Source organism: Mesocricetus auratus, unplaced genomic scaffold (genome assembly GCF_017639785.1).
Source record: "Mesocricetus auratus isolate SY011 unplaced genomic scaffold, BCM_Maur_2.0 Super-Scaffold_100028, whole genome shotgun sequence".
NCBI lineage: Eukaryota > Metazoa > Chordata > Mammalia > Rodentia > Cricetidae > Mesocricetus > Mesocricetus auratus.
In genome coordinates, this window is record NW_024429209.1 from 10,431,277 (window position 1) to 10,456,917 (window position 25,641).

At 48.0% G+C, this 25,641-nt stretch overlaps 1 protein-coding gene across 1 annotated transcript; it reads right to left on the reverse strand.

Moving 5' to 3' along the window:
• Nucleotides 1-12,226: 12,226 nt before the first annotated feature.
• Nucleotides 12,227-19,565, reverse strand: Kcns1 (potassium voltage-gated channel modifier subfamily S member 1). Its single transcript, XM_040733026.1, has 4 exons — nt 19,403-19,565; nt 17,479-17,644; nt 16,225-17,267; nt 12,227-13,698 (listed from the first exon to the last, which is right to left on the reverse strand). Exons 3-4 carry the CDS (start codon nt 17,248-17,250, stop codon nt 13,231-13,233), a joined length of 1,494 nt encoding a protein of 497 aa, XP_040588960.1. The 5' UTR covers nt 17,251-17,267; nt 17,479-17,644; nt 19,403-19,565; the 3' UTR covers nt 12,227-13,230.
• Between the last annotated feature and the right edge of the window lie 6,076 nt (nt 19,566-25,641).

Below are 25,641 nucleotides of genomic sequence, written 5' to 3' on the forward strand. Positions count from 1 at the left end.
GACTGTCCCCTTTTAAAAACGAGGTTTTTTTTAATGTGTGTCAGTGCAATGCAGTGTTGTTGTGGAGGCTGCTGCTATTGAGTGTGTATTCTAAGAGCCAGGAGGGAGCTGACTGACAGCAACAGAGCTGGTTGGCAATGCTATTGCAATGAAACGAAATGGACATAGTTATTATTTTTTTTAATACAGATGCAATTAAAGTTTTTATTAAACACGGTATAACAAGTTTTTGGGAACACCACCATATCCCAGCTGCTCACTGTACTCCCATGGATCCTATGTTGTTGCTACCATTTGACAGCCTCGTACACTGGCGTAATGAATTTCAGTCATTTTCACCCCGATGTCCCCTCATTACCCTTCTTCCACTGGCACCTTCTGTTCAGTGAGCCCTCCCCGCATGACTTCCTTGTATTCACGGCTGAATGTGGGTGGGAAGTGGTTCCACCGAGCAAGACTAACTTATCTGCAGCTACCTACTGAGTAAAGTGGCCTTCCTCCAGGCAGTAATTGCCAGTGGTTCCTCTGGAAGGCACCAGGTCCCGTGGTCCCCTTCCTCATCCTTGATGAAGCATTGATGGGTCCACTCTTGTGTTGTATACAGATAACTTTTTGCTGCACATCTCCCCATCCTCGCCTCTTACATTCCCGCCTGTCCCTTCTTCTGAGCTGTTCTCTGACCTATGTGTGTGTGTGTGTGTGTGTGTGTGTGTGTGTGTGTGTGTGTGTGTGTGTGTGTGGTTTGTGTGTGTGTGTGTGTGTGTCTGTGGTGTGTGTGTGTGTAGGGGGGTATCATAATGTCCCACAAGCATTCCATTGTCACTCTCAACACTTGGATCAGTTATAGGTTTCTGTATTAACCACAGCCAGCGGCAGTGAGATGCTTTTGTGATGCAGGCTGGACACTGCACTAAACTGTGGGTATAAATGTATTTAGAAAGCGGGTTGGCCACGTTACTCTTCAGCAAAACAACAGTAGGTTTTCTTCTGTGTCAGCAACTGTACGTGGTTCTTCTAGAGTACCTGAGGACTAGCCAAGCACAGAAGCCCCACCGGAGAGACTGAAGAACTTCCAGCCTGTGTATGCAGAGAGGAGTGACAGTGCTGTGGAGACATCAGGAAGCATCACGAAACTTGAAAAGTGAGGAAGAAGGCAGGCCAGCAAAGGGTGGGGTGACAGGCTGGGACAGGAGCCTGTGTGGGGCTGCCTGGGAATCCTCACACAGCCAGGTCAGACATGGGCCAGCATCCAAGATGAAGTAGTGGGACCACGCCCTTGGGTGGTGTATCCTCATTCAGGCTGAATGACCCCAGATTCTCTTTAGTCATAAAAGTTCACCCAGGAGTAGAGAGAGGACAGATTGCTGTGGAGAAGTAAGTGCAGATCTTGCAAGTCAAGTTCAGTAATATTTAATTCTGTGCTATTCTGCTTCCCTTGGCGTGGAGTGATGGCATTTTTTTAATGTTGCCTAATGAGTTTACTTCACTCCCTGAAACACTAAGCGTACCTTTCAGACTCTTGCCAGGATTGACAAATATTCCTATGGGTCAGGTTCTCAATCTGACCAGAGAGGATCAGTGCTGTGATTTTATATTAGGCAATTGGCATATGACAGTCTCTCAGATACTCAGCTTGTCCTCAGTGCTTCCTTTCAGTGGCTGCATTATTCTCACAGCCCATTGAACTGCTCGGTAGGGTGGCTTTGGAAATGCATGGGAGTGTTTTCGAGAGGTGCTATAGAAGCCATACCAGCACCTCTCAAGTGGACAAATAACTCCGATCGTCCTGCACAATGTCCTAGTGTTTTTTCAGTCTCGTTTATAAATAGCCAAGAGTAAACCAAGTCTTCTTATTTGGAACTAAACATGAAGTACTCTACATGTTTGCTGTTGACTTTTGAAGAGGGCTGTGTAGAAATGCAGAGTTCTTCCTTGTTGGAGCTTTGCCAAGAGATGTCCTCCATTTCAGAAAAATCTCACCCTCAAAGACAGCGATGCTCAGGGGTTTTGAGTCACTAATGTAGGACAGCTCACTGGTTGGTTTAGTTTGTAACTCATACCCATACCAAGTCTATGTAACATGGAAACAAATGGTAACTTTCAGAATAGGATAATAAGCAATAAAGAAAACAAAGCAGGAAGCTGCACTGAGAGGACTGTGTGTGAAGCCCCAGGAGGGTAGGAGGGTAAAAGAAAGCCCATGTGGTGTGTGTGTGTGTGTGTGTGTGTGTGTGTGTGTGTGTGTGTGTGTGTGTGTGTGTGTGTGTGAGAGAGAGAGACAGACAGACAGACAGACAGACAGACAGACAGACAGAGGCACAGAGACACAGAGAGAGAGGTTCCCATCAGAAATTTTTGATCAAGGGACCACCGCTATTAAAAGATTGATGTATTTGCAGTGCCATCATGAGAGAGTACTCAACTTTAATCAAGAACATACCAAAGCAGTTGTGCTGGTGCTGCACACTCAGGCAGGAGAGGACTCGCGGAAGGTAGGTGAGGCCATGGAGCAGCTGAGCTCTTGAATACTGGTGAGGGTACCTGAGGCCTAGCAGCTCTTCAGGGTGATTCCTCAACAGAACTAGGTGCACATTTCTACAAGAAGGCATGCGCATGCTTATTCGTGGCATTGCTTATTGTAATTTTAGTCATCACAGTGCTGGTAACTGAGTCCAGAGTCTCCTGCATTCTGGGGTCTTATACATGCTAGGCGAGCTCTCTACCACTGAGCCTTAGCCTGCTTTTCATTTTGTTTTATTTTGATAAAGGGTCTCACTAAGTTATACAAGCTGTACCCAGACAGGTCTTGAATTAACAATCCTCCTGCCTCAGCCCCATGAGTAGCTGGGCCTGTAACAGTGGTATTCCCAGGTGGTCTCCATCCAAGTACTAACCTGGCACAATCCTACTTAGCTTCTGAGATCAAAAGAGGCCAGGTACATTCATGGTGGTATCTTCATAGTCCTTCATTTTATAAAAGGAAGCCGTCCAGATACCCAGTGACAGCAGAATGGATACATTATATAAATTACTGTCATGGAGTACTACACAGCACTAAAAATGAGTCAGTAGCTGTTGTGGAAGAAAGCCAAGATTGACTAAATGAGAAAAGCAAAGTTGTTTTTTTTTAGAGCTTGCTCTGTCATACTTGACTTGTGCAGAGATTCAAAAGCAGAATTCAGAGTTGGGACCCTTACTCTACAGTGGAAGACCTTGACTGGAGGCTGTAGGCTGCGGATACTCTAGGCCAGCTAATGACATTTTTGTGCTGCTGGTTGGTCCTCATTAAACATAGGCAGAAGTTGGGGAAGCCCTAGCCTTGTTAGGCTGGTTGTGACAGAAGCTATGGTCCAGCTCCTCGAATTGCTACCAGAGATAGCAGGCTGGCTGCCTGTAAAATCTGGTCAGTGGCAGACTGCCTCCTGGGTTGTTGGGTCTCCTGGGAGGAAAAGTCATAGCTGTCTGTGTGAATAGTCTGCCCATGTCTGTTTGTATGTTCAGTTTCTCACTAGATACAAAAGCCTGGCTGATCTGATACTAAAGTGAGACATGTCCATTATTGGATGAACTGACAAACACAGTTTCTGAGTAAGTGAACATTATTGGGCTTTTAAAAAGAAAGGGTATTCTCACATATATAACACCATAGATAAACCTCAGACATTACAGTAAGTAAAATAACAGACATAAAAGAGCATATATATTCTTTGACTTACAAGGTCCTAGAGTAATCAGATTCTTAGTAGAATGTTGGAGGGAATGAGGAAGGAATGGGGAGTTAGTGTGGAGCAGGGGTTTCAGCTCTGCAGGCTGAGGTCTCAGGAGAGGTGGTGTCTGGTGATAGCTGTGTCACAGTGTGAATGCATGTTCTGCCCCTGAACTGTACATTTAAAGTGATCAAAATGGCAATTTTATGTATATTTTATCATCACCACAACAACTAAGCAGAGACAAAGGAATATATATTGTATAATTCTAATGTTATCAAATTCAAAACCACAGAAACCCTTGATGTTTGGCAGGAAAGCAAATCTTATTTATATAATACTTTGATTTCCTTTTTGAGGATTTGATACATGTATACAATGTATTTTGATCTTATTCTCCAGTTCACAGCCATACCCATTTTCTAGTGTGATCTCCTTGTGTATTAGTACTTTTCTATCACTGTGGCTCAGGTACCCAAGGGAACAGCTTAAAGGAGAGATTTGTACTGCTCATCCATAGTTCCTTGACCAAAGCATCATGGTGGTCAGTTAGAGCATGTGATGGATGAGCTTTTTCATGGCAGACAGGACAGGTCAGGTCAGGGATAAAGAGGAGGTGAGACAGGAACTAGGCATAACCTTCAAAGGCCCCTATTGACTTCCTTCAATGAAGCCCCGCCTCCTAAAGTTCCCATTATCTCCCCAAACAGCACCAAAGCTGGAGCGAGGCATCCTGATCCCTTGAGGGACATTGCATATTTGAACCGTAACAACTTGCTTGGATTGTATTTGAACTGAAAGGGCGCTCAGATATGGAATTGTGTGACCATATAGACTTCTCTGGCTCTCTGACTTGTAGTATGGAGGATGAAGAGAGGAAGATGTTAACTGAGAGCATCCCTACAGAATATTGTCTCTCAGTAGGGAGGGTCCTAAATGGAGGTCACAATAAAGAAGGAGAAACTTGCTTCGTCATTGACAAACACACCATACCCCCAAGTCCCAGACACCCCAATCTGTCACATGTGCCCTGCCAACCTCGGACCCCAGTCACTCCTGAACCTTGCCTCCACTTTGTAGACGAAATTGAGGCTCAAGAAAGTAATACCCGGAGGAATAGCTGGGGTCCGTCCAGTTTCCCTTTCTCTCTTGGGAACCCTTTGACACTCCCACCAGTATTGGTTTCACATGGTGGCTGCTAAGTTGTCACAGACCTAACTTCCTTGTCAACCCCTCTTGAGACACGAGGACACCTCACTGGAGCTGTGCTAATCCTGGAATCTTCAGTCTAGAACTGGGGAGTTCTCCAGTGGAGGAGCTACAAGATATATGATTGGCAGACATTGGCAATGCTACTATGTACTGCGTGGTGCTGAAACCAGTCTTTCTGCTTTTTCTTGTTTGGGTTTCTGATGCTGCTGAGCTGAGTTACCTGTCTCCTGTCCTCACCCCATGGTAAAGGATACTCTCTCTTGGGATACTTTGCCCTCATTTTAATGAAAGCATTCCTCATTTCCTTAGGGAGACACTGTGCTGTCAGTATCCTGGTGGGAACCTTTGTGATAGCTGTGATAGCCGTCTGAGGGGTGTGGGATCTGCTCAGACTGGTTAGACTCACCCTTAAGGAAATTTTAGCTTGAGCAGAGTGATTCAAGTGGATGCCACTCTGCTATTTTAATTGTAGTGACCTAAAGAGATGGCTCATATGTTCTGATACCTCAGCCTCTGTATTTCCCTCCCTCCCTTCCTCACTCCTTTCTTTCCCTGTTCCCCCTCCTGCTTCCTCTCCTCCTCTTCCTCATCCCTTTTCTCTTCCTTCTCTTCCTCTTCATCATCACCATCATTGTCTCTCTACATTGCCCTGGCTGTCCTGCAACTCATTATGTAGACCAGGCTGGCCTCAGACTCGCAGAAATCTTCCTACCTCTGCCTCTGCTGGGATTAGAGGCGTGCAGCACCACACTCAACTCATTCCTTGTTCTTAAAACTTGGTCATTTCAGCTGACCAGGCAAGGGGGGGGGCTCTTGAACCCCAGACTAATGGCTGAGAGGCCAGCAGGGGACTGATCCAGACTCCATGAATGTAGTGTCAGTGAGGAGGCCTCAGAAATCTCTGGGGCCTTGGGTAGCAGATCAGTGTTTACCATGCATACGAATGAACTTTGGGAGCCAATTCCACATGGAGGGATGCTCTCTCAGCCTGGACACATGGGGAAGGGTCTAGGTCCTGCCCTGGATGAAATGACAGACTCTAGAGATTTCTCCATGCCCTCCCTGGGGAATGGTGTGGGGATGGGGGGCGGCTGGAGAGGGGCTGGTGAAGGAACAAGGGAGGAGGGGTGGGAGAGGGAGCTGGGATTGACATGTGAAGCATGCATGTTTCTAATTTAAATAAAACATATATTTAAAAAAACTTGGTCATTTAATTCTACTTTTAGCCGGTCTATCCAATGGAATTGTTTTGTTGTTTGCAACCACATATTCCTAGGTGGTAACATAAATTGAAACTAGAGTTGAGTTGTAGGTAACATATCCACCAGTATATGTGGGATATTTTAAATTACTGGGCTGTTGTCTTTGTTTCATTTCTAGTTGCTGAGATACAATAGCCCAACAAAAGGCAACCTAGAGAGAACGGGTTTATTTTAGCTTACAATTCTGAAGAAATCAAGGCAGGAACTTGAAGTAGCAGTCCTATCCCACAGTCAAGAAGAGAGGGAGAAAGAGACACTCATTCAGTTCAGAACACACACCCTGGGAATGGAGTTACCCACTTTTAGGTTGGGTCTTCTCACATCAAACTGGCCTAGGCAGTCCCTTATTGAGAATCACTTCTGAGGTGACTTTAGATTGTGCCAAGTTGAGAAACTAGCCATCACAGCTTTAGTGGGGCAAAACAAGTGTGGTGGCCTGAATAAAAAACGGCCCCCATAGGCCCATAGGGAATGGTGCTATTAGGAGGTGTGGAGTAGGTGTGGCTTTGTTGGAGCAAGTGTGTCACTGGGAGTGGAGTTTGAGGTCTCAGGTGCTCAAGCCAGGCCCAGTGTGGCATTCTCTCTTCCTGCTGCTTGCTAATCCAGCTGTAGAACTCTTAGTATCTTACTCAGCACCATGGCTGCCTGTGTGCCTCCATGCTGCCTTCCATGACGACAGGGGACTAAATCTCTGAACTGTGAGCCAGCCCAGATGAAATGATTCCCTTTATAAGAGTTGCTGTGCTCCTGGTGTCTCTTCTTAGCAAAACAAACAAACAAACAAACAAACAAAACAAAAAAACTCAAAAACCAAACCAAAACAAAACAAAAACCCTGATTAAGACAACGAGTGAGGTGGCTGCTTATTCTTCAGCCTGGGAAGTCAGTAGTCTGTGGTTTCAGTGATAAAGAGACTTACTTTTTGTGTTCTTTGGTATTATTTGATCAGAGAGGGTAGTGTAGTTCTTGGAGTATCCAGCAGGGTTCAGATATGAGTCAGCAATGTCCAGCTTGTATGATGGAACCTTTCATTTTTAGATCCATGGAATAAGATCAAAGGAAAGTCAATTGAGTGAGCCCAAATAATATTTTGATTATTTATTTGGCACAAAATAAAGGGTATTTCTGTTCTATTGTAAAGAATCTTCTAAAAGTTGGACTAGAGCCAAGTTCAAATTCCAGAGTTGGCAGCTGGTTGTTGTTGAATTCTCCCCTTTATGAAGTTTGGTGCTGGTTGGGTAGTATTGTAAGTGGTGTGGCCCCCTGAGAGTATGAGGAACCCAGGGCCTGTGACACTGATGCTGACAGCTCACAGCCTTTCTCGGTGTAAGAGAGCTGTCAGATTCCTACTGTTCGAGGTTGCTTAGCTGGAAGATGGAATCGATTTGTCCTGGAAAGCTAACAGAAGATGAGCAGGAAAGACTCTCTGACCTAAACAGAATTGTAAAAACTTGCTAATTGATACCATCAGCTGTGGGTATATTTGTGGAAATGGATGTGCATGTGTGTGTGTGGTGTTTGATTCAGTGGGGGAAATGTAATTTGGGGCCAGTCTGATTTTGAGATGTAATCACTAGAGATTTGGTCTTCTCTGCTAGCTCCAGGGCCTGGCTGGGCTCTAGCAACTGGATGAGTTGGCTAATGAAACTTGGACTGAATGCTAGCCCACACAACTCGGGCCTTACAGACTCCAGATCCTTTGGCACCCTGTAGAGGGAGTAAGAGATTTCTGTACTGACTTACTTGTGCTTTCTTCCCATGGATCCTACCAGGAAGTACGGCCTCCAGTGAACCCACCGTGTCTTTGCCCTTGCTCCTGAAGAATGCCCAGGTCAGGGGTGCTGGGTTTGTCTCAAAATACACGGCGAAAGCAATCATGAAAGACACACGGCATCAACCTCTGGTCTCTGTGTGCACGCATGCACACACGTGTGTTACACATCCACCAGAAAGAGGAAGGAAAGAAGGGAGGGGAATGGAGGGAAGAGGAGAGAAGGAGGGAAGACCGGAGGGAAAATGACAGAATTTCACGTTCGCTTACATTCTGAATTTATCTCCCACTTTGTGACAGGCACACACTCCTCTTGTATAACTGGTCTGCTGTCAGATTCTGCCTGGCCGTTGGGTCTTGAAGATGAATGTCAGGCTAACTGTGCACATCAAGTAATCAGGTATCTAAAGGTGAGGTGTCCATTGTAAACCGAGTGCTATGTCCTCCACGTAGACAAAAAGTCAGGGACTGGCAGGGACTCCAGCACCAAGTGCAGCCGTGGGCTCAAGTGGCCCATTGATGTCTGCTGGCTGCACAAGAAGGTGTTTACCGTTGAAGAATTGCACGTGTGTCTTCTAAAGAAGCACGGTGACCCACTTGCAGACCCATTGCCTACTCTCTCTGCAGCTTGAGTTTTGCAAACTTCAAGGTTTTGGTGCCCATGAGCAGAATGCTTCTTTAATGGATATAGCAGTGAGTTCCCTGAATTAGAGATGGAGGCTGTCACTTGGGCATTTCTGATCTTATCCCCAAGAATACAAATATAAGGGAGTTACAGTGCTGCATTGGTAATTAACTATGCCATCAAGGGGAAACTCTATTAATGTTATACAGAGAGAAGGCATCGAGGAGTTTTTTTTACTTTAAATTAGAAACAAGCTTGCTCGACATGTCAATCCCAGTTCCCTCACCCTCCCCTCCTCCCCCACCCCCACCAAGCCTCCCAATCCCCCACCCCATACCCCCTCCACTCCCCAGGGAGGGTGAGGCCATCCATGGGGAATCTTCAAAGTCTGTCCCATCATCCCAGGCAGGGCCTAGGCCCTCCCCAGTGTGTTCAGCCTGAGAGAGCATCCCTCCATGTGGAATGGACTCCCAAAGTCCATATGTATGCCAGGGATAAATACTGACCTCCTATCACGGTACTTATATGACAGTGCAGGCAGGGCAATGCTGAGGTTGTGACTTCGAGGAGTTTTAACACCAAGGAATCCCCTGAGCCCTGAGGCATCTCCTTACTCTTAGCACTTTCAAGGGTTTCGATTCTCTAGGAGTAAAGGGTGAGGGCACCCTATCAAATAGTGACTCTCAACAACCGTAGCACCAGCCAAAGTCAGGGTGCACATGATACAGCAAACAGAGCATGTTCTCAGCGCCCACAGCAGCCGCTGATCATCTCAGCAACGGGACGAAGCCGTGATGTCTTCCTTATGGCGGAAGCTTTCGTTTCCTTTCTTCTGTCTCTTTCCCAGAGCATGCTGGTGACAGCCCGTTTGCTGTTTACAGAATATTGGTGCAGGATGAGTGGCACCCGTGGGTCTATTAACAGGGCATGACTTGGGGTGTTTCCCCTCCTGAAAGAGGATCAGTGTTTGGATTATATGTGACAGTTTCTGCATGTGTGTGCATGAGGTGTGTTGAGAAATCCAGGGTTGGACTGTAGTGGACACCTGCTATTTTTGACCCTCCTTTAAGTGACAGCTCATAGCCTTGTCTTTGAGTTACTAATTTCATTCCATCTGCTGCACTTGTCAACCCAGGACTCTGCCCTCCAGCCCTGCCAAGAGAAGAACAGATGATTCAGCCAAACCTTCATCCTTCCTGTAAGGAAACTGGATCTGTAAGCAAAATGATGGAGGGGAACAAGTCTGGGAGATGGTTCAGTGGTTAAGAGCACTTGCTGCCTTCCAGAGTAACTCCAGCTCTGGGGACACATGCATGCAGGGACAAACACACACACACACACACACACACACACACACACACACACACACACACATATATACACACAGACACATCCACACACACATCCACACACACAAACAGACACATACATACACACAGACACATACACACACACAGAGACACAGACACGTACACACATATACACACACACAGACACACACACATCCACACACACAAACAGACACATCCACACATAGACACACAGACACAGACACACACACAAACAGACACATCCACAGACACAGACACACATACACACACACACACACACACAGAGACACACACACGGTGATTAGTGGTGAATGTCTGGAAGGCAGTATCCCTAGACAGAAGGATTCTGGGCTGCTACTGAGGTCCCCAGAACACTCCTCGTGACTCTGCTGCCTCAGGCCCTGTCAGTTAGTTTTTCCTTTGGGTAAACTTGATTACTCCACCTCAGTGGGCTGAATGGTGGCCTCAAATGTCCTTACAGGAATCTTTGGGACTGGTAAAAATGAATATACCTTCCATTCATTTTTTGCCAGTTTCTTGTGTTTGCAACCAAAGACTCATACTTGTTGCTGTCACTTATAGTTTTAATTATTAGATTGTTTCATTAACTGTTTTCTTTTTTTGTGTGTTGCTCAGGACTGAACCCAAGGCCTCATGCATGCTAGACAGTGCTCTCTCACTAAACTACAATCTTAGCCCCCCTTTTTTTTTTGAAACAAGAACTTACTAAGTTGCTCAGGCTGGCCTTGAACTCATACTGTAGCCCAGGCTTTCTTAGCGTTCCTAATCACTGGGGTTATAGGCCTGTGCCACAACGTGTGATGAGTTACACGTTATGATGATGTTAATTCCAACAGGATTCTTGGCACATGCAAACTGTTCTAGCTGGTACTTCCACAGACAAAGCCTGTGAGGATGTGGACTGTGACTCACTCCATCTTATTGATTGCCTACTCTCCCAGTCACTCCGCTAAATCCAGCAGCCAGCCCCAGGCTCACAGAGGCAGGTGCTTGGGCACGGATCTCTGTTGGTGTAACACTTCCCAGCAATCCACTGGAGTGGGAGAGAGCCACTGCATTGCCGCTAAGATGACAACCTGCAGCAGACTCAAGCCAGACAGTTCTCGCCTCATCTGTCCCCACGCCATGTTTAGAGTTCCGTTTGAAGGATCAGAAAGTTTGGATGTGTGTTAAGCCAGGCCAAAGAAGCATGGGGGAATCTCTCCAGTCTGTCCCTCAAGCTGGGTACAGCTGGACACAGATGTTAGGAGCTGAATATGCTGGAGAGATGATTAGCAAGGTGAGCTTTCCAGAGGCCTTTTGGTTTGGCTCCTGTCTCTGCTGCAATCTGGAGACTGGGAATCCATGTGTTGGGCATCTGTTGTGTACTCTATTTGGAATACTCTTCCCTGGGACCCATTTTGTCTAATTTATCCTTGTTAGAGCAGGTTAGACAGTTTGTCACTGCCTCGGGAAAGCATTTTCTGAGGGTCTCAGGTTGCGGACTTTGGTAGAGTACACATGCTTATAAAGCTAGTAAAGTGAACTGTCATGGAAGTTTGTGACTACTACATTTGAGCCTGTCTCCCTGACTACTTCCCAGTTAGTATGGGGACATTTGTGTTCTCTACCATCAGGCAGAGATTCAGCAGTCAAGGCAAACCCGGAAAGGGTTAGAAGGGGGTGGAGCGTGATGACTTGTATGTATGGGACGGGGCAGAAGAGAAGCTATGGGAAAGTGGAGAGTGCATTCCTCCTCCAAAGGCATTGAAAACTGTCTAAAATACACTAAAATTACCATAATGATATGCTAAATGAGTGAGTGACAAACCGTGATGGAGTCATTGTTAAAAGTTCCCAAACCGAAGCAGGGCTGGGGACTGGCCCTCCTTTTCAATGCTGAGCAGGGTCTTTCCTCTCTCTCTTTCCTCTTTCCTCCCAGTGCCTGGTGCTCAGCAGGCTGTAGCAATTGCTCAGTCTAAGCAATATGTGCTAACCCACCCTGCTCCAATCTTGGGGACGAGCCAGATGATGTCTTCTACCTTGGGACTCAGTGTGATGGAACAGATGGGACCTCAGAGAGACCCCGATGATCTAGAAATGAGTGCTTAGCTGCAGTGTGTAAAAAAGTGGGAGCCAGACCCCTTCCCAACTTGTTCAGCCAAAAAAGACAGAAGATTTGTTGCGGGAGCATAAAATATTTATCTCTGTCCAGGATGACAGGACCAGCACTGGCCCAAAGGGACAGGCATCTCAAGCATTTGCCTGAGCTAGAGTTCTGTGATGAACACGGGAACTTCCAAGGGCAGAATGGGAGCTGTGGTAGTCAGGTTTTATTGCTGCGATAAAGATCGTGACCAAAAGCAAATTGGAGAGGAAAAGGCTTATTTGGCTTACACATCCCAGGTCTTGGTCCACTGAGGAACCTGGAGGCAGGAACCTGGAGGCAGGAGCTGAAGCAGAGATCGTGGAGGAGCCCAGCTGACTGACTTGCTCCCATGGCTTGTTCAGTTTGCTTCTTATATGCCCCGGGACCACCTGCCTAGGGATGGTACCGCCCACAGTAGGCTGGGCCCTCCCATATCAGTCCCACAGGCTTGCCTGCAGGTGATCTGAGGGAGGTGTTTTCTCAGCTGAGGTTCCTCTTCCTAGATGACTTTATCTTGTGTCAAGTTGACAAAAGCCAAGCAGGACAGGAGCATGTACAGCAGCCCTCTGCCACCAACATTTCAACGTTGAGCTGGTTGTAAGTCAGTGCCTTCTCTGTAATCTTCTCTCTGGGTCACAAGTTGTGACCAATGGGCTAGGATCTAGTTCTGGGGGCAGGGGTTGGCCACCTTTCCCACAGCAGGTGTAGGGCTGGGTCTAGGTCCCGGAAGAGTCTGTTCAGGTTTTCTCTGTAAATCAGCCCTGGGAAGTAGTACTGGAGAAGGTTGTGCCACTGATCCTATGGACTGCCTGAGGATGCAGCCCCCGGCTCCTTTCCGGAACTTAGTGTTAAAAGCTGACTTCTTCGCAGTGGCTCTGTGACATTTGGGTGAGCTTCAGTTCCCTCATCTGTGAAACGGGGATAATTATCTGCCAGCACAGCGCTAAAGGGGCTTGTATGGAGGTTGTCCTCTTCCTCCTCTTAGTGCCTACCTACTTCAAAGGAGGTGTTGTGTGCGCTTGTGGAACACGGAGCAGTGTTCTCTTGCCCTGGGCTTTTCTAGGTCTCATTCCTCGGGCGGATGGATGACTCCCATGCAGATCTTCAGCTGGGGAGGACTCTGCTCTGTTAACTGACCCTGAGGCTATGGGGAGGGAGTGCGGAGCCCTGGTTTTAATAATTTCGAGGTTTTGCAGGCTCACTGGGGACCTGGGTCTCCAGGTCTGTAGACCGCCCCTCCTGAGAAGTCTCTTGGGATGTTTCCAGAGATACCTCTGAGACCCCGTCCACGCTGCTCAGCAAGTCCTCAAACGCCCGCTGCCCACTGCTCCGCACTGCTGCCTCTAGTGCCTTCTGGCGCCGGTAGAAGTGGGAAAACTTGTTGAAGATGATGGTGATGGGCAGTGCCACCACCAAGATGCCCCCTAGGATGCAGCCTGAGGCCGCCAGCTTGCCAGCCACAGTCTCCGGCACCACATCCCCATAGCCCACAGTGGTCATGCTCACAGTGCCCCACCACCAGCAGGCAGGGATTGTATCAAAGCCCTCATTTTCTTCTTCGGCTGTGTAGGCCACACCAGAGAACACTGACACACCCACGGCCAGGTACAGCAGTAAGATGCCCACTTCACGATAGCTGTGCTGAAACAAAATGTATGAACTTAAGTCAGCGCTATCTGGACTTACAGGCCTAGTATCAAGAGACACCGAGGCTTACACAGTATAAAAGAGGATCCGACATCAAATGGTAAAACTGGTGCCAAGACCCTGACTCTGAACTACACTTTTCCAACTACATTAAGCAACAAAACTCCCTTCGATTGGACACAGGCCTAACTTCTGTGTACATGGTGCCTGTTTGGCTACACTAATTAGGATCCTGGTGTTTTTTATGCACTCACAGAACCAAGAGAGCCACGTTTATATTTCATAATGTGAAGAATTGGTTTCATGCACGTTTGAATTGCTCTATAACATTTCTGACAAGTATGAAAATATCGTCTGCCCCACAAGGAAACTGAGAGGGCATGAGTTCCCTAGGCCCTCTAAAGAGTGTCTGGTTCTCAAACAAAGCTGTCCTGCTCACCTTGCCCACCAGGGATGGTTGGAAATACTGGGAGACCTTTCTTTACTTGGAGACCATTCTTGTTGTCATAGTGGGGACAGGCTGGCACGCATCCATACAGGTCAGGGATAAAGCTTACTATCTCACAGAACATAATTCTTCCCAATGAAGAATTACCTGTCCTCAAATGCCACCAATTCTGAGAACCCCTTTTCTACAGCAGGATAACATACAGAAGAATTGTGTGGGGGTCTGTTTAAAGGCCAGAACTCAAGTAGGTCTGAGGTAGAATGAGAGGTTTTGCCTTTCTGGCAAGCTTCTGGGCACCGAGGAAGCTGTTGATGGCCTGAGACCTCACTTTAGCAGTAAGCCCTGACGCCATGCTATGTTAGCCCGTGTCTCGACTCTCACAGCTCCGGTTATCGCTCTTCTCCTTCCTTGTTGGCAAAGCCAGGAGCCTCAAACTCTGATTCTCTGCAAAGTAGGGAGGGTTTGGCAAGCATAAGGCTCTTCCCTAGGGTGGTTCTGCATTAGAGGGGTCTGACTAACATATTTCCCTGTTTCTGCTTGGTACCTGAAGGCCCTTCCCCAGGGCACACACCAAAGGATGGTGTTCTGGCTGCTGTGCATTATCAGGACAAGCAAGATGCTGTCATGAAGGGGGAGAGGGACTTGGGGGTGCCTTTCTGGGGATCCTTCACAGGGTTACCTAGAGCTTGGGAGAGCGCAACACACTGGAGGTGGGCACAGCTGGCTTGTTCTCTGGGGTCTGCCACTTATTAAGAAGCCACCCACAAGTCCTGTCACCTCTTAGAACGTCAGTTTCCACATCTGTAGTGACAATACAAGCCATTCACAAGCTCCTCATTGTCCTCGGAACAGAAAACAAAGACATGAGTCCAGAGTTCATGTCCCCATACCTCAATCTTGCATCTCGTCCCCCTGTGTCCCTCTGCTGACATGCACTCTGTTCCCTCATCAGATTGTGGCACAAGTTCTTCATGTTGCCTCCTCCTCCTCTGAACCAGGCTAATTTCATCCCCTGCGCAGGGCCAGTGGCCAATAAACTGCAACCAGGCTTATAAAACAGCTTAGCCACCCCAGGATCTTCATTTACGGGAAGAAAATAAATTATAGCATCTGCCGAGGAAGTTGTCCTAAGGACTAATCAATAATGAATGTGAAATTGGCACAGAACACTCATTCTGTGCGCAATAAATGCCAGCTCTCAGCTATTCCTAGGTTAAGAGGAACCTGAGACTCCCTGCACCGTCCAAAGAGGCTAGAAGAAAAGTGCAAGGAGGGAAGCCAATTAGCATCCTGCTTTGCATGTTTCTTTGCGTTATGTCTTATTTGATATTTGACAGACGCATCAAAAGCCTTTCCCTCTCTTTTCCCTTCCTTCCTGTGGACAACAGTGGTTCACCTTAATTTTTAAGAGATGTATTTAGGATTTTGTGTATGCTTATGGCTTTATGCATGTGTGTCTGGGTGCCCACAGAAGTGCTGGAGTCCACTGGAACTACAGTCCAAGTGACTGTCAGCCACCTGATGTGGGTATTGAAAACCAAACATGGGTCCTCTGCAAAGGCAGTTCCTGCTCCACTACACGTGATCTCTCCAGCCCCGTGATTCCCTCCATTTTATTTTCTGTATTTATTTTTATATATTTTTTTCTTCATTCTTCTGGGGGAATACAGGTAGCACCAAAGCCCTTCTTTTAATTTTTTTTGAGATTTATTTTTATTTACATGTAAGGGCGTTTTGTTTGCATGTACATTTGCGTACCACATGTGTGCAGTGCCTGTGGAAGCCAGAAGAGGGTATCAGATGCCCTGGAACTGAAGTTACAGACTATTGTGAGCTGGGAACCTAACCTAGGTCCTTTGGAAGAGCAGTTAGGGCTCTTAGCTGAGTTATCACTCCGGGTCCAGTAAGACCTTCCTTACAGAGTTGCGAGTTTAAATCAGGATGAATATGGATGTGTATCCGGCCTCTAGCTTTATGCCTGGCTCAGTGGGTAGTGTCTTGCCACCTGTATGTGGCAAGGCTACAAATGCAGCAGTTAACCCACTGCCCCAACCCTGTCTCAGCCAGCCTACCTTGAGCGTGGCGCCCAGCGAGCGCAGCCCAGTGGAGTGGCGTGCCAGCTTGAGCACACGGAAGATGCGCATGAGGCGGAACACTTGCACCACCTTGCCCAGGTCTCCGAGTTCCTCTCCGCTGGCACCACGCCGGTCACCAAGCGCCGCGCCAGCCAGCAGTGTGAGATAGAAGGGTAGCACCGACACAATGTCGATGAGATTGAGCGGGTGACAGAAGAAGTTGCGCGTGCTAGGAGCCAGCAGCAGGCGCGATGACACTTCGAAGCTGAACCAGGCAATGCAGAAGTACTCCAGGCGACGCAACACTGGGTCATCGCGCACGTCATCCACGCTGCGACCCGCGGCCACTGCAGCCACCGCTGCCGCTGCCTCCCGGGCTTGGTACTCCGGCAAGCTGTGGATGCACATGGCAGCGATGGAGGCGAGCACCACGCCTATGGACACGCAGCTAAAGAGCTTGCTGGGCAGCGAGTAGCCCGGGTTCTCCATGGTGAGCCAGAGGCGGCGGCGCAGGCGGCCGCAGCGGGCTGCACCGTATCGCGCCAGCTCCCGCTGCACGTCGGAGATCTCGTCGGGACATGGGTCCACGCTGCTCGGCGTGTCGCTGTCCTCGTCCCAGGCGCGAGGCCGTGTCACTCGCCGCTCCAGATAGCGCGCGCGGCAGCACGTGGCCAACGCGTTCTCGCCCAGGCCCCAGTAGTCGGCCTCCTGGCCGAAGGCGAAGACGCACAGCTCGTCCAGCACGTGCAGGTGGCCGGTGCGGTAGAAGTGCAGCAGGCCGAGGAAGAAGCCCGGGTGCCGATCGAAGTAGAACTCGCGTGCGGCTGCATCATAATCATCGCACAAGCGCCGTGCCTGCTCCTCGGACGCTGCCGCCTGTAGACGGCCCAGCCGTGTGCCCGGGAAGCGTGCTAGGGCACGCGCACTCAGCAGCCGCCGCACTCCGCCCACGTTCACGCGCAGCGCCTCATCTCTTGGTCGCCAGGGGACCCGGCAGCCCGGCCGCGGGAACTCGCTCACCATGGCTCAGGTGTTCTACCCTGTGGGTTAAAATCCTTGCATCCATCCACCAGACAGGGTGCTGGAGACAGTGCAGTGCCAGGCATGCAGTAGGCACCCAGATATTGAATGCTCCCTGGACTCAAGTCAGGCCTGGGTCTGAATATCCTTCATCCCCAGACTTGATGACTTTGACTAAGTCACCCATCCCCAATTTATTTCCTCCAGGGCACAACAAATGGGGAGGCCTACCTTAATGGGCGTTAGAAGCAACGGGATGGCCGGGCATCAACTAGGGGCTAGTGTAGGACATCACCTTTTCCTGGACGAGCTTGGGTTTAGGGATCCAGATGTCTACGGTAGCTCTTCTGAACCTCAGTATCCTCCTCTGTAGACGGGGCTAATTAAGGCTTACTACCTAGGATCATTAAGAAAGATGGCTGAAAGATTCTTGATTCTCAGAGTGTATTCCCTGGACTAAAAGAATCTTCATCATAGGAATTGGTCCAAGATGCAGAATCTGTCCTGATTTTGATGACTCACAACCTCTGAGGTAGGAGCCTGCACTCTGTGTTTTTACATCGTTTTATTATTTATTTGGAGGCAGGATCTCACCATGCAGCCCGCTCAGACAGATACTAAACTTTTGATCCTTGGGCCCCAGTTTCCCGAGTGCTGGAATTACACACACACACACACACACACACACACACACACACACACACACACACATACACACAATGCACCCAGCCAGTCTGTTTTTAAGAAGCCTGGAGGAGGGTGATTCTAATACATGGTCAAGTTGAGAGCTACTGGGATAGACTATGTAATAATATGCCTGTGCCCTTCACACCCGACCTCAGACCTTGGTTCTGTGTTACCTTAGCAGTTACATATTTCCTCTTAGCCTTCCCCAGCAGGATCAGACTATCTGCTTGACAGTGTGGGTAAAATGATTGTGTGGCCTAATTCTTTTTCCAGGCTCACAGAGTTTGTTACATTATCCACCTATGTCACTGTCTTCTGGAGTCAGGCATACTGGAATTTAACTTTATCCTTAATGGACCTGGTCCTTGTTTTTCTCTAGATATTGGTTTCCTACAGAATACACAATGCAGACAATAGCACACATTTCAGAGATAGCCAGGGGATCCAGATGGTTTATAGAAATTGTCTGGCTTCAGCTGATACTCCAGAAATGCTAGATTCTTCCACTGTCCACTGATCCCTGATCCTCCTGGAACTGAGGGCTGCTGGCTCATACCTGCTCCATGAAACTGTGTCTCTCATGTGTACTGAGTGGTCAGTAATGCTTTCTTCCAGGGGGTGGGCACACCAAGCCCTGGAGCCCAGATGCCCTTCACTAGTACTGAGCTTGGCATTAGGGGGATTGGGATTTCATCCTTAGCTTGGATTCTGTGCTATGGGCATGCTACTGCGGATGAATTCTTATGAGAATACATGCAAAGTCCCTGGTGCACAATGGATGCTCAGTAAATATCAAAATCGTGTCCCTTCTTGTCATCAGATCTGAGTTCAGATTCTGAACTTGCCACTTCCTAACTGTTGACCTGAGTGGATCCATTGCCCCCTCTGAGCTCTGGTTTGTTCCTTCCTTTGTAGTCTGGACTATACAGGAGAGACTGAGGATTAAACAGCCCTGATGTTTATGGAAGTACAGTCCCTGGTCCATAATTGGTGTATCACTGGCATCCTCCACCGGCTTTGGCATCAGAACATGCAGTTTCTAATTCCACTTCTACACACATTAGAAGGGTGACAGAAGGGAATTTACCTGGCACTCGCTTTCCTGCTGTATGAATTCAGATAATTAATTCAGCAAACATTTCTTGTTAAGACTCCCAGTCAGTCAGAAAGACTGAGTGACTGTCCATGGGCCTCTCAGGGAACTGGTTCAGCACTCTTGGTACTTTTTGTGAGCACCCTTTGCATGCTGGACGCTTCCCTGAGCTCTTCACACACAGCACACCTGTGTGTTTTTATCCTGACACCACCCAGGTTTTCTAAATCCCATTTTGCAGAATGTGCAAGCAAGACCACCCCTGTCATGCTGGCTGTCCGTCCTTGGAGGTCTAGAAGGACTATAGCACCAGTTCGCAGGCCATCCCAGCCTCCCACTCTCCCAGCCACGCCCCTCCCCAGGGAGGCTCCTTACCTGTCCAGTCCTCCAGGGAGTCCAGCGTGCCAGTCCCCAAAGGTGCCGCCCCAGCTGGGCTGTTTTCTGCCCCGGAGGCCCCGCTGCGCCTCACTACTGCGGAGGCCCCGCGGCCCCCTCCTTTCCTGTGTTCCCGTCCCCTGCGGCTGAGGCTGCATCGATCGCTGCCAGGGGAGGGAGGGAGGCCGCGGGCAGTCGGGCGGCCGGAGGCGGTGGTTTCTATTCTTGCCTGGGATGGATGGGGGCCTAACAGCTGGGAGTATCCTTCAAAGTCAGAGCCTGGAGGCATGGGACGGTTAGGGAATGGGGACACCCTTGGAGAAAGGTTTTAAGCTCTGGCCCAGGAATGACAGAGACCACGACTTGTTTAATGATTAATGTGTGACAAGCACTGTTTTAAGTGACTTAGCCCAGGCAGTTTTGACACAAACGCGGCAGGGACACGCTCTTAAGCTTCTGACTCAGGAGGTGCCGTCCAGGTACTTGCTCAGACCTTGGAGGCCTGACTTGTGAGGTTGGGGAGGCGCTTTAGCTCCTTGGAGCCCCAGCTATGCCTGCATAGGCTCTAGTGCACCCCTCTCTCCATGAGTGTTGTGAAGCCAGAAACCCGTCCTTCTGTACCGGAGGCTCAGAAGGCCAATGCACCTAGAGAATCCGGCTTCCTTCCTTCCAGGAGGGTTGGGATGGGGGGGCGACAGGGGAGGGGGGGGGGGGGGGAGAAATGGAAAGACAACCTTGCTGAATACTTAACAACCCCCACCCTCCAGCATTTCCTGGGTGGCTGGCTCCTTCACTCATAACAGTCGTCACCAGTATTGATTGTGGGCCTCCCTTGGGCCAACATGAGCCCCATCCCACCATTCAACATGTGAACATATCTGTTGGTGGGGTGAGCTGTTATTATCAGCTGGAGTTGTGCGGCTAGGTCACATGGCTGAAGTTTACACCAAGTGTACAACAGATAAGATGTGAGCCACTTATGTCATTTACAAGTTCCCGACTGGGGGAGTGAGGTTCAGACGGTAGAGTGCTTGCCTGTTGAGCATGAAGCACTTGGGGTTGATGTCCAGGACTGTGCAAACCAGGCTCTGTTGCTTAGAGCTGTCATCCCAGCAGTCAGGACACAAGGTGGGGGGCGGGCACAGAAGTTCAAGGTCATCCTTGCTTGGATAGTGAGTTCTAGGCCGGTTGGGATCATAAGATACTATCTCAGTTTGTTTGTTGTTTTGTTTATGATAGCAACATGAAAAAAGTAAAAAGAGGGCTGGAAAGGTGGTTCAGCAGTTAAGAGCCTGACTGCTCATTTAGAGGTCTTGCTTGAGTTCAATTCCCAGCACGCACATGGTAGTTCACAACTGTTTATGACTATAGTCCCATGGGAGCTGATGCCCTCTTCTGGTGTGAGGACAAACATGCAGACAAAATACCACATACATAAACAAATGTCTTTAAAAAAAGATGAGTTTTAAAAATAATGTATTTTATTTAACCCAATATGTCCCAAATATAATTTTAATATGATATCAATAAAGAAATTAATAATGAGATACTTCCTATATTCACTTTTGGGCTGAGGTTTTGAAATGTAGTATACTAGTTTTTTTTTAATTGCAGTGTTACAAATTATCATAATTTCAGCATCTCCTACCTTACAAATTTGTCATCTCACCATTTCTGTAGATCATAAATCTGTGAATGGCATGTCTAGACTGTAGTCATTTATGTGTGTTTCAATGTCTGTGCATGTGTATATATATATATATATATATGTATATATACTATTAGTGTATGTGTGAATATATGTATGTGTTAGTATATGTATGTGTATATGCTGTTAGTGTATGTATGTACGTATGTGTGTTAGTATATATATGTGTTTATGCTGTTAGTATATATGTGTGTGTTAGTATATGTGTTTGTATATATATGGATATATGCTGTTAGTGTATTGTGTATGTATGTGTGTTAGTATATGTATGTGTATATGCTATTAGTATATGTGTGTATAATGTATGAGTGCTGGTGTAGTTTTATGTGTGTTAGTGTAAGTGTGTGCTTGAGAGTGTGTGCTTGTGTATGTGACTTACTGGTGTGCTTCTAGAGTACGGTGATGACATATCGGTTCTGTTATTAGATTATGTAAGGTTATGACTTCTGCTGACTTTCATGAAGCAAGTTACCCCGCTGGAAGAGCAGGAAAATGAGGGTGACTTCTGCCCACTGTGAGGGTGACTTCTGCCCACTGTGAGGGTGACTTCTGCCCACTGCCAGCTGGGTGTTTGGTTCCTTTGCCCTCACAGAGCTGAAAAGCTGCCAGCAAATGCTTGCAAGCTGAGGCTTCTTAGCCGAGGCTCCGATAAGACTCCCACCCAGGCTGAATGTGGCTGCAGCTTCAGAAAGAACAGGACCTGTGCTGGGCCTCTTAACTCAAGGACACTATGACCTAATAAGTATATATTGTTTAATCTACTTCATTCATGGTGACTTGTTACTCAGTGATAGATAAGGGTTTTGCTACTGGATTCCTGTGTGACCTTGAACCAAGTGTCTCTTCTTAGCTGTTTCTCCTCCTTATGTGCAAAATGAGAATCAGATCTCCCTTCTGGATTTCAGAGCAGGTTAGCATGTGCTGTGCCATTCCCATAAATAACTTTCCCTTTGCTGTCTCAAGCTAAGTTAGTTGCAGGAACAGAAATGGGTTCCCAGTGGCTACACTAGAGAAGAGTCTGTTTTTTGCTGTAGGATGCAGCCGATACAGCTGCCCTGAGCAGCTCTGCAGATCAGGCTCCTTGGGACTCTCTCCTGCTCTCTCTGGTGGGACCCTTGTCCCAGGAGTGGAGGACACTGGTGCTTTATGCACAGCCCCTAGAGGACCCAGTAGTCTTTTGTGCACAGTGGCTCCTGGGATGCCTTCCCTTTGAGAAGCTTGTCTTTCTGTGCCCCTTTGTTAGAGCTTCCCCCAGGCTGCCGAAGCCTTGTATTGCTCGCAAGAGGAGAGCTACATTTGTTTCTGCAGATGCCCTGCGTGTTTCACCCTCTGTCAACTCCCATGAGCCTCTAAATCAGTACCATCAAATGAATCTGTATGCCAAGATGCTCACTGGGGGAGTCCAACCAAGACAGTTCTCTAGGTTGTAGGTGTAGCATCCACCTTCCAGGAAGTGTGAAGAGGTCCATGGTGGGGGGGGAAGGGGAGGAGAGGAGCAAAGGCTGACTTTGTCTATCAGTGGGAAAACTGTGGCTTTCTGGGAAGGCCTTCCCAGTAGACTAATCTCTACTTCTGACTGGCCGGTCTGGAGCCACATTGACTTCTCTAGCTGGAAGGAAGCCAGGGGGGAGGTTTAAAGTTAATTTAACTTTTTAAATCAATATGGACTGTTATTAAAGTGCACAAATATACACTTGTGGCAGAACTCACATTTCAAGTTTCTGTGTCTGTGTTACCTGGGCAATATGTAGACTGTCATAAGCGTTCTAGTAGCTGAGTGCTACAGATGTTATTTCTAATTGGAGACACTATTGTTGGAAATGGGGGTGTGGGTGGATGATTAGTGTGTCACATTTTCTCCTACCAAAACTCAGGGTTTGGGCTTGGACAGCTTCCAGGCCTCTTATGGCCTCCAGTAGCCTGGCAGGCCTTTACAGCCTGCTGTATATCATGTAGATTCCTAGCTGGGCCCTTATTTCATCCACTAGAGTGTGAGGCATGGCCTGTAGCCTATAGTAAGGGCTCATCAAACACTATTGAATGAATAAAGACAGAAAACAAGGTTGGAATTTGCAAAGGAACTGGGGTCCCAGCATGCCAGGAGACTTTCCACAAGCGCAGTGGGTTTGCAGCGGGAGCTCAGCAGCTGAGGGCTGAGGAGAGGCTACATAGACACGGCTAGTCTCCAAGAAGTAGATGGTGAGTGGACCAGGAATTGGACTAGAGAGACTGTATGGCTATTCCCCCTATAATTTTAGAAGCCACAGCCTGTGATCTGGCACCTCCTGCCACTCCAGGGACCTAACTCAGAATTCAAGACCCCTAGAGTGCTATTGGACCATTCGTTTCCAAACATTAGCTGGTTTATATGGATGTAAAGAGAAGCCTTTTCCTTGAGAGAAGCCTTCCCACCAGCCTGATTCCAGAGCCGCACGAGTCCCAAATAAACACACAGGAGACTATATTAATTATGAAGCTGTTGGCCTTGCTTGTTTCTTACTGACTAGCTCTGACTTAAGGATTTATCCCATAATTGTTAATCTAAATATTTCTCTTACCGGAGAAATTTCCGGGCTTCCTACCCCATGGCAGTTACATCTTGACTTCCTGTGTTTCTCCTACCCAGAATCCTCCTGGACTCATAGTCCCACCTATGTTGCTTCCCTATTAGCCAACAGTGCTTTATTGACATATACACAGGACTTCCCCAACACATGGAGGCTTCTTTCCTGAGCCTCATCTTTTTCTCCCTCAAGAATGAAACCTGGGGAAATGAGGTGTGACCCACCAGGCCTCTGGTGTCCATGATCGAGCATGTTCACAGGAGCTTCTTGGAGCTGTGCAAGCCTTGTTTTTTTATCTATGGATACCCTTGTTAAAGCATCCACCTACTGTAACTACTTAATAAGGATATAAAGAATTGGGACCCAACGGTTCCAGGTTGAATTCTAGCTCTGGTATGTTTGACTCCTTTGGCTTTGTCTAAATTAACCTCTTTGTCCCTCAGTTCTGTTTGTATGTGAAACAGGGAGAAACAAAAGCTACTCAGTAGACCTGTGAGGATTCAGTGGGGTTGATTGTCCATGTGAATGAAAGGATATGGGGCACAGGGTGGTTACTCTGTGATGGTCAGCTCTTGTCTGGGTTGGTTGTTGTCCAAGGAAGGAGATGCTGTAGCTGAATTCTGACTGTATCACCTCCCACCACATCCCAACTAAGAGCTGGGACAGGTTGCTGTCTCAAACTGCTTCTCCATTGCTACACAGGAGTACCAGTCTCCACTTCCTCTGGGTGATGGGTGAAAAAAATGTGTTTTAAAGTGGGAAGCAAAGGGTGGGCACTCACTCTGGACTAAGTAGCAGTCAGTTCCTAGCAGCTGCCATATTTCTGTGACTTCCTCCCACAAATATTAAATTAGCCCCCCATAAGTGTGAGGTGTCGCTGAGGCAGCTGAGCTTTAGGTCACTGGCTTCCGGATGAGCTCTTCTTGTGACAGAGGCTGGAAACTTCCAGAAGGATGGTAGCTTGTGACTGTTAGTTCTACCTAAGCAGGTTCCCAGCTAGGCTCCAAATTACTGGGGTACTGTCATAGCTCCTCTTTCTGTTGCTGGGACAAAACACTCTGACAAAAGCAATGGAAGGTTTATTTCAGCTCACAGATCAAGAGATTGCTCTTCGTGGCGGGGGAGTCAAGGAAGTGGATGCTTGATGCAGCTGGTCATATGATGTCTGCATTTGGAAGAGGTTGATGAGTACACGCATGCTCTGCCCTGCTCACTCACCTCATTCTGTCTATATCAGTATCCAATACCTAGGGAATGGTCCCACCCACAATCAAGATGGGTCTTCCTCCATCACTTAGCATACCAAGATAGCCCCCGCCCCAGGGATGTCCAGAAGCCAAGCTGGCAATTTATAAACTGGCTATTACAGGTGGGACATACACTATCCCCTAGGGAACCTGGAAGGGAAGGGACATGGTGGGCCAAGACTATGATCCTGTATTATCTGTGTTAATGTGACAAGTGAGGAAACTGAGACCCAGAAGGAGGCCGAGAAATATCCAAGATGGCACAGATCCCTCCCATGACTCCAGAGAGCTTTCTTTTTCCTAGGTGTCACCTTGATCTATGTTGTTAGCAACTGTTATTATGAGTCAACAGTTCAGGCATTGGAATCTAGTGAGAAGGGCTGTGGCAGCCAGAAGGTGGAACTTGGCTCATCTTTTGGACTACAAAGGGAAGTGGTGAAGGGCTCCTGGGCTGCACAGTGGGGTCACAGGAGCAGGGACGGGAGAGCCAGAATTCCCAGGTCCATCTCTGTAGTAGCCTGAGTCTAGTGGACAAAAGGAGGCTCAGCAGAGGAAAGGGCGGAGTGCGGCAGGGGCGTGTGCCTCCTTTCCCCTCTTAGTCAGTCCTGGGAAGGAGAGTCAGGAATTTAGCTGTCTGGATCCAAATAATGGATGGGTACTTTCTGACTCCTCTCAAGAAACCCTTATTAGGCTCTGACTGTAGGCTGGACTCCAGGGAAA

Excerpts from the sequence above, each read along its gene's own strand:
- Kcns1 (XM_040733026.1), bottom strand. The coding sequence starts at position 17,250 with ATGGTGAGCGAGTTCCCGCGGCCGGGCTGCCGGGTCCCCTGGCGACCA. Across the intron at positions 13,699-16,224 it reads CGCTGGGCGCCACGCTCAAG|CACAGCTATCGTGAAGTGGG; the intron begins GTAGGCTGGCTG and ends ATTTTGTTTCAG.